A 17,984-nucleotide genomic window follows, 5' to 3' on the forward strand; every position below is an offset into this window, starting at 1 on the left:
TCAGCTGTTCTATCGTTGTGCCGTGCTGTAACATTGGCTTTGGAAGAGTCAGATAAATAAACAGAATGGGAAATTTAACATATCCCAGTCACAGGCTGAATGCCCAAAAGTATTCCAGACAGATATTTGAACCCCTCTAAATGTGCGTAAGAAAAATGTTAGTTGATAATTAAATAAATAGAGCCCCCTTTGTGCAGAATTACATTTGTTTCACAAAATACAGCGAAAACTTGAAATTTCATTTCAGTTGATGCCCTTGTCTTCAGAAGAGTTTCCAAAGTTCAAAGATGCTTCCTCCATGAATAAGAAGTGACATTTAGACAAATGACCTAAAAATAACAGTTTGTGAGGACCACACTTCAGAGTTTTGGGGACCACTTGCAAGTCATGCTCAGTTCACAATACCACATGCACTGCTGTTTGGAAGAGTTCTTAATTTTGTATTGAGTCACTGTCCTACAGCTGCCCACTCTCCTGACAGTAAAAAAGTCGCATCTCAGTCTGTTTAGGGTTGTGAAGCACAGGAAACCTTCCAAGATGGTGACAAACTTCCTGCACAAATTCTACAATGCAACAGCAGCTAACAACAAAACTAACGGCCAGAAACTGTGCAATGATTCTGAACCTGCTGACACTTTAGGACCTGCAGTTGAACAACAAATGGGTACCTTGTTTTATGACTCTTGGTCTAAATGTTGCAGGTTCTATTGTGATATGCTTTGACAATGCTAGCCCTAGTTGTGTTTGAGCCTTTACACTCTCCAGTTTTGCTGCTGAAATGGAGTTTCTCACTTGAGAATGTATCTAGAAAGCCAGTGCTACATTAGACCTTCGAGTCAGATTCTGCAGGCACACTTGCAAACCCTCTGCAGTCTCCTTATGGGGAACACTTCCGGTATCAACTGGGTCGGCACTTTGCAGATAGTACACTGCGAGACCGAGCAGCCTGGCAGGCGGATTTACTTCTTACTGAGGTGCAACAGCAGTTCCATAATTAGGGCTGAATCCAATTTTTGCCTTTGAGGAGACTTTAAAGCCTCTTATTCATAAGCGTATGTGCCCACTGCCTCTAGGCCTCTACGCAAAAGGTTCCATCAACTCCAAGCTCTAGTCCTCAATAGTCCCAGCCCTGAATCTTGAACTCCTGCCTGAATCTGTTTGAGATCCAAACACAACCCCCCTCAGCGCAGCTGTAGGGTTAAACAGATACTATGCTTGAAGTCAATAGGCAGCCTTTCAGTTCATAGGAGAATGGGGGGGAATAAAGAGCTAATAAGTTGCCCAAATAACTCAAAAAAAGAAAACGGAGTGAAAACATTTTTCTGTACCACCCACTCAGCCCTGGCTAAAGCGGTCTGTCTCTCTACCCTACCTCTGTCTGCACTTGTTGGGCAGTCATGGGAAAGATGCCAGGCAGATGGCTTAGATACCCCAATGTCATAAAACAGAAGAACAGGGTACATTAAAAGTATGACAATGAACCTATTGTTCTAGTTGCTCAGCCAATCCACAAGCCAGGAGCTGGTCTGCTGACTCTCAGGGCAGGTATGTAAGCTTCCAGGAGAGACAGCAGGTCAATCTGCCGGATGTCACTTCACAGCTTGAAACTCTCCCCTGCCTGACAGTGGTGGTGGATTCCATAGACCTTTGTCCAGCACAGCTCCCAAACCTACACCTGCCTTGTTCCAACCCCACTCTTCATGCCTGATTCTGGCTCCAGTTTCCAACCTGACTGCTGCCGCACAGACCACTAGGCCCAACTTCCACTGCTTCAACCACAAGGCATGATCAGGCACCTCTCGGTTTCTGCCACTACATGCAACATACTGACGACACTCCATACCACGTTTACAATACACACTTAAATAGGTTAGAAATTTTTGGTGGGGCGAGATCACTATGGGATTGCTATGAGATATAGTTACTCTCAGCATTAGGTCCCCAGTTCAAATTCAGTTCATGTCCATAGAGATGAAAGTTAGCACCATGAGTGGCTATTCAACACCAATAATGAAGTAAGTTTGGCAACCTCCGTCTAGTTCATAGTTGGGTACATCACAGCACTAAATGGCTCCATTGTTTCTAGTCTCAGCAGAGGCAGCCAGGACTGCCTAAGTTATGAACGCTCTTCTGTCTAGACATGCTCCCCCCAGCCCACAGGTGAAAACAGTCTGGGCAAATATGCACTGCTACCACTCGGGCTGTACCTGTTCCGCGGATAAGGGGACTTCAGTCCTAAGGGCTGTGAACCAGACCCAAACACCAGTGGTGAATTCATTTTAAACAGAGACTATTTCTTAACTGTGAAAAAGAAATGCTCTTTCTCATTCAGTCCTCTGATGGGAGTTACTAACATGCCAGATGGCAGGAGTTAATTGAAAGATCACCTATCCATGGAAGATGTTGCATGAGATCTTCTCAACTTGTCAATAAGTCAGTCAAACTCTGGGACAGCCAATCACTTCCCAGAAATTCTTACCACTCCCTTTGGGTCAAAGGAAAACCTGCACCCGTTTCCGAGATCCCACCCATTACCCAATCAATTTCCACCATGGGATGAGAGGAGTGACTTTTTTTTACGCTTTTTTTTTCTTTTAACTGCATTTCTCATTTTCTATATCTTTTACTGTGAGTGACTCAACATAACAAATCCCTCCAATGCTAGTTAGCATGAGGCACAGTGTTTCCCCAAGAATTAAATTACATCTGTCTCAGGGGCTGCCAAGCCCTCAGAGCAGGTTGTTGAGATTCAAGTGTTTTCCGTAAAGTTTCCTACCCTGAACACAAACATCAAGTCCTGGAGTTTTCACCTTTACCCCAAACCCCCGCTGATGTTATTGTGTGGCTGTTTGTCTAACAGATACATCAAAGGGGAAGACTCCAAAGGGGCTTGCAATTTGGTGTCACCAAAATATCACAAGACCCATCAATCAAGTCACATGATGAAGACAGTAAAACAGTGGCCTTTGCCCCCATGGCTCATGCTCTCAGGATATTCTCAACAAAGATGTGAATTCCATCTGAACTTTGGGAACCTCTGTGTCCAACGTGGAACCAAGGAGGAGGACAGGATGCTGAGCCCCTCACACTTTGGAGTCCAGATTGTTTTATTCAAAGTCCAACAGGATTTCCAGTAAGAAAAGCAAGTTTCAAACTTTAAATATCGATTTGTGTCTCTTGTGCCTTTACTTAAAAAAAAACCACTGTACAAAAATGGGTCTAGGCCTATTAACTCTTCTTTACATATCCCTTAACAAACAGGATATTTGAAGGTGATTTCCAGTTCTGATGTACACGTAAGAGTAAATTTAAACTGCTCCAGATGAAGCAGAGTACACCCTGCCACAGGAATAAGAATTTTTGCTGATGAGCTCAGCACAAGCACCATGATTTGTCACTATTTTGTCCCTCATATAATTATTTACTGTGACCCTCAGAGCCCCTCAATGCCAAGTGGCAAAGGGTTCACTGTTTTGTAATAGTGACTTCTATCAGGTCTGACAAACTCACTACACCTAACATACTGCTTTCATGGTATTTATCCATAAATAGTGTCTTGTAAGATGTCAAATGAAAGATAGTGATACACTGGTTATTAACATCATTGCAAAGGACATGTACAGACGTTGTATAAGGAGTTACGTATACACAATGAAAATTAAACAAAGCAGAGTTCAGAATTGGGTTTTCTGTCAGACAAAGCATGTCTGTTCACCTATCCCTTTCTGTGTCATAAATTAAGCACTGAAAGCCAAAGACGATGGGAGCTACATTTACATTTCAAGTCAACAGAAACCTGTGAAGTCAAAGAGCACACAGGAAAAAAAGCAAAGAGGGAGAAGAGTGTTATCTGGTGGTGCACTTCAAAAGGACACACTTCAAAGGTTTTCTGGACTATAGCTGTCGGGACAGGGACAGCATCCCGGTTATCTATCACTGAGGAAACAAGAAAGAGAACACTGTGCATCCAGGAATGGTGGATTACAACCATGCTGGTTGGTGATGCTGGGAAGTTGCTTGAGGTAAGAACTTACTTCAGACAAGGATTTTAGTGTGTTAAAGTTAAGTTTAGACTCCAAAAAGAGTGTTATCCTTTTGTTTCGTATGTAACCATGCTGTTTCCAATATTCTTACCCACTACTCATTTGAGTCTCTGATTCTCTGTTCTATGATATTAAACTTGTTTTTGTTTTTATTATAAATACATCTCAGTGCTGTGTTATTAAGCAACGTGTGACTCCACAGTTGAATCAAAGAAGCGAACTTGGTAATTATTGTGAGTGTCCAGCAACGGGAGCTGAACACTGCAGGGAATGCACTTAGATGGGCTCGGGGACCAGGGTGCACCTTTTGATACCTGCAAGGCAAAGTCAGGGCTAGCAGAATTCTGAGGCTAGTGCTTGAGTGGCAGAAAGGCTGGCAGTGTCCAGGAGCTGACATGCAGAAACTACAAGAAAGAGGCAATGAGGTGACTCTCCCTCCTGGGCACGCAGAGGAAGCATCACAATTACACCCAAGCAAAGTGAGTGCAAATTTTGTGTAAAACGCCATCCAAATCAGAACCCACTTTAAACAGATATAAGTGACCACACAAGGGTCAAAATCTTGGAGAGTCAGACCCAAAAGCTTTGGATGAGGTTATTCAAACCACGATAGAGTGGAAATTGGATTGGTAATATTAAAAGAGCCATATGAGATTTCCAGCACCTGTCAGTTTAGACAGGACTGGAAATGCCATAGGAATAGACTCACTCATGAAACGTCTGCCCTTTATGGTCCCAGCTATTTAAAAACAAAATAAAAAAAAGTTTAGTTGAGTCTATGTTTGGGGCAAAGGTTCATGTCAATTTTATTTTAGCCAAACCATTTTGCCCATATGTATTGTATAACAGCACCACATGATCTGTACTAGAGAGTATAATTGGGTGGTTCACTCCCACCAGTATCATGAACCTCTTAATCATCTGAGAAACTAATCCTTGTCCAGGGAATATTGGGGAAATTCAAAATGCCTTAACTTGGCTCAGATAAGGGCAAAGCTGTTTATTTCACACATCTTGCCAGTGTGTGTAACAAGCCAGGAAATACCTTTCAGCTATTTTAAACAAAACATGACAAATATACCAAACTGGCAAGGATGCAACATTTTTTCCTCAAAAATTCCTCGATGTCCAAATCAATGTTCATAAAAATGGCTCTCTCCCAGTATGTCAGTAATGTTTATTAATTACTTTGAATCGTTTCTGCTTTCTCCCACTAAGCAAATCAGTGTAGTAAACTGATAATTCTACTACAAAACATGTCACAATACTAATTACACTAATATCACATGCTGAGTTTGGTGCTTTAACTATTATTAAAGAAAATATGTTTTCTTTATATTTTTAATGCTGTAAGAACTTGGTAAAGGTGTCCTTTTCATACAGTTTCAGCTAGTGCTAGGATTGGCATATATTCAGAAAAAATACAACTAATTCTTGGCTCTGGTTAGCAAATAATTTCTTGCAACAGTCTGACACTGAGGTCCAGCCATCCCAAAACTGGTATAGCAGATAACAGCAGAACTCGTATAGCAGATAATTCCCAGGGAGTGGGGGGGAAAAGGGGGGAAGTTTAGCTCTAGTAGAAAACTACAGGCTGTATAACAATAATGAATTCAAGCTCTAGAGGGGGAAACGTCCATATGACTGAGGCTTACTTTGGGGCCTAGACTATTACATTTCACAGTCACCTTATTTTCACTTTACAAAACATACAAATGTGTACCTCTTTGCCTATTTTGTGGAAATAGCCATTTCAAAGTGGAAGATGGCGAACAATGTAAAGATAAAAGAAAAGGAGTACTTGTGGCACCTTAGAGACTAACCAATTTATTTGAGCATGAGCTTTCGTGAGCTACAGCTCACTTCATCCGATGCCACAAGTACTCCTTTTCTTTTTGCGAATACAGACTAACACGGCTGTTACTCTGAAATGTAAAGATAGACACTTTGGGTGAAATCCCGGCTCTGTTAAGACAATGGCAAAACTCCCGTTGACTTCAATAGGGCCAGGATTTACCCATAAAGCCTGGTTTTCATCCTAGCCTCAAACCAGACAGCCTTTTCCCACCTCTGTGGATACAACTGGTATCATTTTAGATATCCATGCTACTGACTGTGCCCAGAAACTGAGCACTTCTGCTGGATGACTGAATGACGTCAGGAGTGCATGAGTAGAGGAAAGAGAGCCTGTCCTTTAAAATCTAGTTGTTAGGACTCTAACTTCTAGGCTACTCTGTGGGTGAAGTCATGGACCTATAAAACCCTCCTTATAAACATAATGATTCATGCCTAAACCACAGCGTGGACTGGTACTAAGGTACGAACACGGCAGAAAATGAGAAGACTAATCCTCTTGGAAGTTGAGCGTTACCACCAGGCCTCTGTAGAATGATCTATTAATTCTTCCTAAGGACTAAGGAGCTATCCATTATATTCACATTCTGTAGTCTCTCAATCGCATGGTTAAACTACTATTGCAAAAGTAATTTAAACACAAAAATATAACGTTCCCCTCAGACATGATTTTAGAAGAGATGACAGTACTGATGCTAAACAGAAGGCTACGTGACTTTGGACAGACCCTGCCACTCTCTGAGGAGCATTAAAATGACATTCTGTGTCCAGCCAGTATGAAACGCTTATTAAGAAATGACATGAGACAAGAAATTCCCAGCAGGGGATGGCAAAAGGGGTGTCAGCTAGTAGTTTTTTTAATGGCTTGGACCCTTGCTGAAGGGCATTTGTTTATATCAACATAAAAACAAGAGCAAATATATATAGAAAACAGGGAGAAGGAGATGGGACAGCGACTTTGACTGAAGTAAGCAAGCAGCAAGTAAGATGAAACTGGATTTTCTATTCAAGCAAATGTCTGGGTCCATGCTCACATTTTCCTTCTAATTTTCTACTGCTGCACCAGTTCAAAGGAAGATACACTGGACACCTGGAAATTAAAAATGCCAATGTAGCTGGATATTTCCTTCTAGGAGCAGCTTTTACACATGAATCCACACCATCCCATATTGTGGATGCCCCTTCATTTGACATACTGCTCCAATTCCCATGACCATTGTAAAGGAGAGTTTCAGTTTTCAAAGAAGGCCAATGCAAGCTTGCCACCATTTAGATGGAGCCCAGTGACGTGTCAGTCCTGGGGGGGAAAGGAATAGGCGAGTACTTGTAAGAGGAACATTTTATGTGGAAGTGGGTAAAAGGAATGGATATTTCAATCCTGGCACAGAGAAGACTTTCTTTAGCATCACAAACTCTGTTCAGAGGCCTGTTAACTTACTCTAAAACCTCAAAAGTGCTGGCTCATTTAAAATTGTTTTATTCAAGTCTGGATTTGACGTCAGAAAACTCAAGGCAATTCTGCCTTTCCAGGATGTTTGTTTTAGGTTTCAGCCACCATGCTGTAAATTACTAGGAAATGGAAAGAAATGGAGAAATATTTCAACAGAGGCTTCTCTCTCACTGATCCCCATCCAACCACCCCAGAATGAGGTATCAAATTCTGCCAGATTTCCACTCAAAATCATAAATTTCTCCCCAAAATTAGAAACTCCACCAAAGTTCACTTGAAATCGTTCCAAATTCATATATTTTGCATTGCTCTATCTCTCACCTAGCTGAAGAGACTCAAGGAAATTGAACAAGCTAAAATAATTAGCAAGTCTGTCTGCCTTATTGCAATAAAAGAAAATGTTCTTTCAGCAATTGTCCCAACTGGTGGTGTTGTCAGTACTGAAATATAATTGATAAATTACATTACTAGTGCTAGCTTTCCTACTTGGAAGCATTAGTGCAGAATACTGCAGAGTATTGTTATTTAATAAGAGCAGGCTTCTTTAAACTACAAATATAAACAACCACCTGTTTTCCAAGCATACTTCCCCCTTTCCTTGAATAATCAGAACAAATCTGTCCACTTAAAACCAGCTCAGCCAAAAGTTTTCCAAGACATTGTCAAGAAGGCTAAAATGCTTTGAAACCACAAACCACCCTTCTCCTCTCACAGACAGGACACAGCTGGGAAAGGGCACAAACAGAACCGTTACATTCCTGAAGAGAGAGCATTCAGTGATTTCACGTCACAAAAGGAAGTTCTATTAGGAGTGAGATAATAACATGTTGTCCGACAGAGAGAGAAAGATACTAGATGGCCTCTCCCGACTAATGGCCTTTCATTGCCTTGGAAATCTGGCTGAAATTTAAGATACCATTGCTGCCTCCCGGTAGCCAGAAGAGGCTTTCAAATGGAAGGTACCCTGGGTGAAGGAATAAAAGACATACTGTAATTAAGTGCATACGTCAAACCAAGCAGCTAAGCTGCAATCAATCATCTATGGAGCATGTAGTTGGTGTATGTTTTGTATTTGCTCTCCTAGTTACAGTTGTTGTCATAAAGGAAAACAAAAGTCCCACACTTGGTCCCATCCAATATGCTAAAGCTAAACCTGATTTCCTCCTATTCCTTCTCATAAGGGGAGGGTGTTGGATGTCAATATAATTAAAATTTTATTTTGCATCCTGAAATTACAAAAAGAGGAAGAATTCTACCAGAGTGCGGCATGATCCCAGACTATACTGTTCCATGTGCAATCACATACACCACCCCCAAAATACGCCCAGTCTGTCCTATACACTCCACAGTACTACTCCAGACCATACAGACCTCCCTCACAAACCCCCATCCAACCTCCCCAAACCCTATTATTCCTACCCCCCCACCCCACCCCCACACACCCCATCTACACGATTATTTATCTTGCAAACCATCCTGAGATACAAGTTGTGTAGAAGACTGTATTTTAAATGCAGTTGGATTGTAAAGAAGAAGAGGGCTAAGGGTACTGAACAGCAGAAGGGCAAAGGGTCTCAACACTACAGACAGATACTGACAAGCACCCACTACAACAGCTGATTCTTACTCTTCAAATCACAGGGAGATCCAATCTGTTCTGTAGAAATCTCTACGCATCACTCTGCTATAAAATTTGGTAAGGCCTTGCTTTATAACTTCAGAATTTCTAAGGCTACAAAGCAATTCTTTGTAACATACATGCAGCTGTAGGAGCCAAGGGAATTCATCAAAGCCCCCAGTGGCTGGCCCATGCCAGTGGGCTGTCATCCCATTCCTACCTTCGCACGCCTTCCCGTCTCCCTTCAGCCTCAGCCCATCAGGGCACTTGCAATAGAAGCTCCCAATCGTATTGCAGCACTGGGACTCACAACCACTGTTCCCGGCTTCGCATTCATTGACATCTGAAAGAGATGAGAAATTGGGGCGGGGGGAAGAGAACGTGAGAGATTTCAGTGGAGAACCAAACCAGAAGGATGATTAATGTGATATAAAAGTGTGTCTATTTTCAGTACACTTCTCTCTTTTATTTTTTAATTAGATATCTAGTGCCAATAGTAAAAAAATAAAGGGTAAATTGTACAAAATAATTTGCATGCTAAGGGATATATTTTAAAGCTTAAAATGTAGCTACAAAATAGGTACTTACCCCACTGAACATGCAGTACATGTGCTTGCATGCACACAGATATTTACACTCAAATATATCCGGTTTCCCTCAATAATACCCATTTGTGCATGAAAAATTACAGACTGGGGTAACGGGTGCACCTTTGTATTATGCAGAAGCAATTTATGAGCCTAGGTTTGAAAATTTTACCCTAATAGCCTCGTACTTTGTTTTTAAAAAGGATCAGACATTTGCATGGGTAAGAAGAGATGCAGGATAAAAACCACAAGGATTCGCAATCCTCGTATTTCAGTTGGTCACCAGTTGAAAGAGCAAGAAACTTCCCACCATGTAATCAAATTTCACAGTTAGCTGCGAAGTAGTAGGAGGTTTAAGGCTTTCATTGCAACATTCAGAAATGGCCACAAACACCAGACCTGATGGACCATTAGTCTTATCCTCTGAAACAGTTTTCATGTTTATTGCAATATTAAGAAAATAAAGTGCTATTGTGATGTTGTAATTTATACTTGCACCTATGACATAACCTAAACAATCATGAATTCAAAGCAGAAAGCACTGTTAATAACAGAAAATATCAAAACTATAAGAATTGCAATCATTCCTTAACACCAAAATCCCCTAATCAAAGAAGTTTCAGTTTCCAGACCTGCCCAAAATGACTTATTTGCTGATACGCATAAAGAAAGGGAACATGTATGTAGAACAAAGGAAGGATGAGATGTAGCAAAGTAACTGGCTAGCAGGAGTTGGCTACTTCTCAGCCAAACTTGTTAAACACCCACTATCCTCTCATGGAGAAAACTGAATAATATTTTGTATTTTCTGTATTTCTATTTCAACTCCCTTCCCTCCCTCCCCCCCCCCTTGCTGCTCATTATTCATCTGAGGTTGCAATTTTCTACTTGTGACAGATGAATCACAGATAAATCCCTAAGTAACAATGATCTTTTTGCACACCCGTATCCAATGGGGCAACACTGACTCTTGGAAGGTCTCAATTTTTTTATGCACCACCCTTTGATGATCTGATGCAGAAATGGTGCTAGGCATAAGCAGACTAAGTCATTGCTTAGGGGCCTGAGCAGCTCAAAGGCACCCGCTATTCACTTTTTACTATGTGCTGGGGGAGGCAAAATATTCCTGCTTTGGGCCTCAATGGGCTAGCACCGCCTCTGATCTGATGACAACTTCTTCATGTGTATATTTCACCAGCACTTCACCATGATGCACTCTTTATGACCAGCAGCTCCCTAGGCCTTCAACAGGCACTCCCAGCTCTTAAAGTTCTAGTTCAAATAGGAATTAATTCCGGGACATCCTATGGCCTGTGTTATATGGGTGGGGTGGGGGAATGTCAGACCAGATGATCACAGTGGTCACTTCTGGCCTTATGAGCTATGCATCTATGAAAGGCCCAACAGAGCGAAAGACACAGGGTAGCATGTAAGCTGAGTCTTCCACATGGAAGAGGAGATCACAGCAGGTAGTCACATGGCTGACCCCACTGGAGTCTTTGAATAGTCTAATGAGCCCATTCAAAGGCTCATGCACAACACATCACAGATAATTATTAATGAGGGGACATGAAGGAAGCAGGAGAAATCCATCTTCAAATGACGCATAGCAGGAACTTTCAAAAAACACACATGACAAAGAGTAAAAAAGCAGAAATCTTTACTGACACGGGAAGCCCAAATGATAAAATGAATCCATCTCTCACCAACTACTATGAGTTCAGAGTTTAAAAAAGAGACTAATCATCCCAAATCAAAAGGCTGGTTTCCAAGATAATTTTGCACGTTTTGCCTGCATTATCAAAGAAAACTAGCAAAAAGCCCATCTCAGTCTCTCAGAATCTAAAACCCCCTTTCTACTTTTATACTCAAAACCAATTTTCAGACCTTTAATTCCAGATCAGTTCTGGATGCCATCAAGTTTCATGTGTAGCTTGTTTAATAAGACTCAGCAGTGTGTGGTAACTCTTACATTGCATTCTGCTCAATTATTTCTTGCTGGGGACCTATAGGGAATCCTTTTCACTCAATAGCTGGCAGCAGCTGGTCATTTCAGCAAATACTCCCACAGACAAGAGAGAGTGTCTTTCTGACACCAACTTTCATTACTTACCCAACATAGTTTAACTTGTGTCAGCTTTTAAAAGCAAAATCTTTAATCCTCTGTTGAAGAAAAGGCAGAACCATTATGATAAATTTGCACCCAGAATTCCTGAGAGATTACCAATTCAGAGTCGGGGAAAGCACCATTCTTCTTTTTGGTTCCTCTGTTATCTAATGACAATATGACACTATTCTTTAACTGAACTGTGTGGCATAGGCCAATGGCACAGAAGAAATTCTGTGGGCAGAAAGTAATGCCCAGCTGTCAGATTCAGAAAAAGATTTAAGAATCAGAGCCCCAAATCAGCTGAAGTTTATACATCCCTTTCCCCTAACCTTGAGGCGCCATCCTCCCCATAATCCCTCTGGAAGCCATTCTCTGGCTGCACGCCCCATCCTCTTAAGTACCGGTAGGTGCCGGAGTTGCTGTCTGTAGTGCAACATTTTCATGCCTCACTGAAATATGAGAAAGTTACTTTAAACTACTTCAAAACTAACAGACTATCTTCAGGAGCTGCCAATGTTGCAAATGTATAGCATATCAACTGCTATAGAACCTCATATTAAAAGCCATTTCATACTTCAATCTCTCTGCAACCTGCAGTCAACAACTAAGGGACCATCAAAAATCAACTGCCTAGCAGAGGTGAGAATTTAAGTGAAAAATCAAACAAACAATAGTGCAAACCTTGAAGATTATTGAATATGGTTGCTTAGATAGAGGGTTACCAAACAGCTGTGTGTTCCCTTGTACAGGTGTCACTGCATATAAACTGACCCTCCCATACTGTGGGTGTACCCAGGAATAATACTCCATACCAGTGCAGAGGCACCAAATTCTGCAGCAACCTCTAAAGTGGCTTGTGCAAATAGGCTGCAGGGGAGATTTTTAGGAGACTCCACATCATGGCTAAAAGAAAATGAATATTCTACCATGGCAAGACTGGGACATTTCATATTTTCAGCTACAGAATCCAAAACAAACCCAAATTTGGAGATGTTATGTTCTGATCAGACATCTGAAATGTGTGGGGAGGTTTTAAAGAGATTTATTGGTTCACTATGAAATTCTTGACATTTGGCACCTAACAAGACATTCAAAAAATGTATTTGGGTTCAAGCAGCTAGTTCTTTGCTTTGTAAAGAGCACGTGTTACTTAAACCGGACAGAAAAAAAGGAGACCAGTATGGTTTTTAAGGCATTTGGTCTGGAAGTCAGAATCATGAGCTGCAGACTGTACTGTACTCTGTACATTTCTTTCGGCTATGGTAGCTAATTCATTTTCCTTCACACACCCAGAGCTCACAGGGCATGCTCACCTGCCTGCAGAAGTGGGAATCCCATTTCTACACACACTGCAGTTAACTTTGATTAATCTGACTCCAAACTCATCATCTGTATCAAAAGCCAAAGTAAGGCATAGCTCTTTGACAAGTTACTGGATACAAGTTAAGGCCAGGACCGTTACTGCTGGTAGATCATACACAGCACCTTGGAAGGAAGTCACTCTGTTCTTGCTTTGTATTGTTAACTTAAAAGTAATGCACAGACAGCTGGATGTCCATTGTCAGAATATACCATTCAGACAATAAACGCTAATGAAATCTAGGCTGAGCTAATGATTATATATTATTTTAGACAAGTCACTAGCTCTAAAATAGACTCACCTGAAATCTTGCTAAAGTCAGCATGTGCCACAGGGAAAAGAAGATTAACTGAACTCAGAACCAAGACTTCTGGAAGACTCAGTGCAACCTTCCAATCTGAGGAATGGAGATGACAGGTGTATTTGCCAATTCAAGGACTTAATCAGTCAGCAGCTTCTCTCATCTAGTGGCAAGACCCAACTTGGCACCGCTCACATTTCTACAACTGAGTCTTAACTTGCAGACAGTTAAGTCCCGCAGACAGACCCTGCAGCAGCCAAAATCGAGCCTTCTTTTTGGCCAAGCTGGTAGGACTTTGCTGACACCGCCTCTTCTAAAAGATGTTCTTTGCCGATCTCAGAATAATCTTCATAAAAGGCCACAGTTTTGTTTTTCTAGACATACATCATGGTACCAGTATATAAGACACAAACTGAGATGCGTATAGTATCATCTTTACAGAGGTAACAGTGAATAATGAAAAACATTCTTGGTAAAACAGTTAGGTTTTCACTTCACCTCTGAACTTCGTTTCACTTTTAATTTTTTTAAGCAAGGGTCACTGTGACAGGCAGGTGCTTCAGGTCATTTGTCTTGATGGTCACAAGACGTGGGGTCCAGTGGGTTACCCAAGAAATAAGGAGTCCAGTAATTGGGGTCTTTGACTGAAGAAGCCTGGCTCCAGCCATAAAGTCTTCAAGATTAGAGCCTCCCAGCTGATCTTAACTTAAGGATTCAGAGCAAGGTGTAAGGTGTAATATAAAGAACAGTTGCAAATTATGGTAACTGGAATAAAATTCCTGCAGTAAGTGGCAGTGCATGAGATGTGATGATATTCATCATTCTGACATCCAGGATGATGCAGGTGTCCAAAAACTGATTCCTCATCAAGAGAGGTACCAGATGCAAAAGAGTTGCCAAGAAAGATTCCATGGCCAAAATACTGGGAAGCTGAGGGCTTGCACTTATCAGACAGATTACATTAGCCATCTACTGTACATCAGGAGCAAATCAGAATGTCACCAAATGAGAGCCACAACAAAATGCCAAAGAAAGAACAGTATAAATTTTGGGGTAATATTCAAACCAACTCCTCAGTAACCACATCAAGCACACAGATCATCCTGCAAAGTAAAGACACTTGCCTATAGCACCTTCAATTATTATTATATTTTTAACTTTACACCTCCGCTTAAGAAGATTCATGCTACTGTCATTATAGTTGGCTAACCTGTGAGGCATCGCAACCTACAATTCTTTGGGTTGTAGGCTGCAGTGCCTCTCCGGTTAGCAAACTATTGAGGACCAGCATTTTTAGGAAAATTAATAAACTGGCAAACCAAGAGCACTGAGCTCCTGTTGGTCACATTCAGAAAAAACCACAAATCACAGGGTCTCAGTGAAAAGCATTCAGAGAGACGCTTCCACACACAATCTTCAGCACCTCTGCAAACAGCCAGAGGCTCCAATCTCTCTCCCGTATCCCATCCCATGTTGCTTTTTGTTCTTGTAAAATGAATGCCTCCTGGTGGCAGCTTTAAAACAGTGCACAAGTTCTGTTCAGCGCTCATTTTAAACTGCTAGTTATTACTGCAATACGTGGACTCTCCAATGCTTTGGGGAAATTTCTTGGTGTTTGTTATGCACAAACTTCAGCATAAAGATGAAATTCTTAGGAACTAATTTAATTATTACTGTCTTTAATGTAGCCTGCAAATCTTCAAACACAGGCTTCTGTCGTATGCTTATATAGAGGGGACAAACCCACCACTTTCCACCTGAAACTCCCCTGTCCCCAAATTTGGATAGTTTGATGAACTGAAACCCATATTTCAACCACTGCTTCTTGGTTCTGCAAAAACAAAGCTTGAGTGATGAGGTTGTGCAGAACCAAAACCTGAACTAGGCCTTCTTGGCCCTTTTCCAGTTTAAGAACCAGAGGCTAGTCTGGACATTTTCAGCTGGTGGGTAAACTCCTTCCCTTTATCCATGAATTATACTGCAAGAGCTCTGTAAAAAGATACAATCCCAAAGAAAACCTCTGACTGCAGGAAGAAAGGAAGGCTCCGGGCAAAGCATGTCAGGAAGAATATGATCATTCTTCCAGCCAGAACACTTATCCCATCTTCTAGAATCAAACCAAATGCAATGTTCTTATAGCTCTGTCCTCCTCACATGTTTCATTCTTGCACTAGCTCTGCATTTCTAGATCTGTGACTAAAGCTGTACTTGCAGTATTTTTATAATGACAAGCAGTACCTTGCATCTTGGGAAGGATCCTATTCTTGTGAGATTTCCAACCCAAATATGCAGACCCAAGGAGACTGAATAATCTTCAACTGGAGCGTCTGCAGCTCTGAGAGCTTGCCCAAACTCACCACAATCCTCCTGAAGTTTAAGATCCCACATCACTAGAAGAAATTTCATGGCTCCTTCCACATGAATTCACTACATCAGAACAGTCCAACAGCTGTTAAAACAAAACAACTGCTCCTCCAAAGAATGCTGCTTATCCCTAGATGACAAAGTAAGAGCTAGACAAGATGCTCAGATACTGTGGTGATGTGAGCTGCACAGATAAAACAAATGAGACAGGTGACAGAGAGAAAGATGTAGAAACAATCACCAAGGAAATGAGACAATGAGCACTTTCAGGAAATGAAAGCATTGCATTCTCAAAATGACGACCACCAAGGAGCCAGGGTTATGCTGGAAAAGAACACCATTCTGCTGTGGAGCCAGACATTCCATGTCAACTGTATAAAATGTTTTGATGAAGGCCATCACGCAAGCTCTGGAAGGACTTTGCAGCAGGCAGGCCAAAGAACAGAAAAGAGCTAAAATAAATGGAAGGAAATGAATGTGAAAAGCTGAAAACGCATGCATAAATGTCAGCATGGAAACACATTCACTATTACAACATATACATTCCTGCAAAGAGAATTAACCTGGGGCCTGACATAGTATTTCTGGAAAGCTGCATCTGGACCATCCATGAAAAGCTATTCACAAAGATGTTCCTTTGGGTGGTGTTCTTTAGTCATTATAACATTGGCGGTGGATTGTTTTTATAACAGCAAGAGAAAACATTCAGATGTCTGTAGTGACCTGACCTGTCAAGTTTACCTCTTAAAACCAATGGAGAATTAAGTGTATTAAACATGAGGGCTGTGAAAGCCTATAATAAATTAGGTTTTGGGAGTGGGAAAATAGAAGAAAGAATAAACGAGAAAAGCTCCAAGTTGTACAGGAAGATTTTAGGGGGTGAACGGCTCTGAGTAATTTCTGTTTTTTATTATGATACTGTCCAATTATATTTAATAAATTATGTCTGCAGCTTATGTGGAATTGTTATTCTCATTTCAGACATTCACGATGCACTCTGAAACTTAGACAATTTACAAATTGTGAGACTTACAAATCACTTGGTGTGGGACAACTTGACATTTGTCTTTTGGCTGAAGCTGTGTTGAAATATGACAGTGTTGGAAAAGGAGACCAAATAAAGTAAAATAAGCATGCGATCAAAGAGGCCTTCATTTTACCTCCCTCAGACCCTTCTAATTCAGACCTCAGGAGATTACCAAATACCATTGGCTGAAAAAGAGAGAGAAAAAGTGCAGAACCTGCAGTTTTGTGATTCATTACCTCCCAACACTAGTGCATGCTACATTTCACTCTACACAGCTGCCAGATTCCAGAGTAGGTTTTCTGAATGTAATTCTATTTGCCCAAATCCTGCATCTACATGTTTGGGCAACATGAACCATTGTTCATGCAAAATGATTATAGCATTTATCAAAACAAGCCAGAAAAAGTGGAGACAATGGTTTCACCTTTGTTTACATATTGAAACTTTTCAAATATGCTATTGTGCACACCATAGCAAGTAAATAGTGCATTCCTTTCAGGAGGCGGCTAATACTTGGGATGCACAAAAGTTTGTAATGAAACCCCTAGACAAACAAATATTTTTTCCTGCTTTGGGAATTCAACCAAATTTCCAAACTCAGAGTATCACCATTAAAAGGTGCTGAGGATCCCAAACTTGGGCAGGTTGGATTGGCTATTGGAAGCAGGGAGGGCTGTTTTGTTCTGTTCCCCATCTGGTGGTTTGGGATGGTTGGTAGGAGAATGATTACTATTGTGCCTAATGTGTTCTGTAGAGGCATGTGTTTTATTCTGAATGCATGGAATGTGACCTGTGACCAGTTAGTGCAAAATAAATGTGGTAACACACATCATATTCCTTGTCACTTTGAGGGGTAGGGAGAAGGGAGGGTGTAACAGGGCGGGACTCACCCCTGCGGCGCCTCCTGCTGGTCGTCCAGGGAATTAGTGTTTCCAACCTCCGGAGCACCCTCTGCAGGCCGGTGTCCCGCTTGTCACTGGGTCCCGAGTCCCTCCCAGACCCTGGTGCCCCTTTCACGCCGGGGTGCTGCCCCCTGGCAGTACCCCCACAGATCTGGGTCTCTCCCCCACGGCCGGGGAAACCCCACCCTCTATCTCCACCTCACTTCAGTCTTTGGAACCAGTCCTCAGTTGTGGGGATGAATGGCCAAAGTATCAATACTGGCATAACTTCTTGTAGGCTCTGAGCCTCTAGAGCTTTGAAGTGCAGTTTGGACCTGCTTGTGTTGATCAGTTCTGTTGTGCCGCCGGCCACTGAAGCAGCAGCTGGG

At 41.6% G+C, this 17,984-nt stretch overlaps 1 protein-coding gene across 8 annotated transcripts in view; it reads right to left on the reverse strand.

The window, feature by feature from the left end:
- The window catches only part of MEGF6 (multiple EGF like domains 6), a 254,954-nt gene that overhangs the window by 102,274 nt on the left and 134,696 nt on the right, over nt 1-17,984 (reverse strand). For 7 of the 8 annotated variants that reach the window (XM_073316365.2, XM_073316363.2, XM_078849309.1 and 4 more), the window contains one exon: nt 9,186-9,308. The exons of the other annotated variant lie outside the window; for it this stretch is intronic. In XM_073316365.2, the coding sequence (XP_073172466.2) occupies nt 9,186-9,308 (123 nt within the window). The remainder of the gene's footprint in view (nt 1-9,185; nt 9,309-17,984) is intronic. 8 annotated transcript variants of the gene reach the window in all.

Source organism: Lepidochelys kempii, chromosome 18 (genome assembly GCF_965140285.1).
Source record: "Lepidochelys kempii isolate rLepKem1 chromosome 18, rLepKem1.hap1, whole genome shotgun sequence".
Classification (NCBI taxonomy): Eukaryota; Metazoa; Chordata; order Testudines; family Cheloniidae; genus Lepidochelys; species Lepidochelys kempii.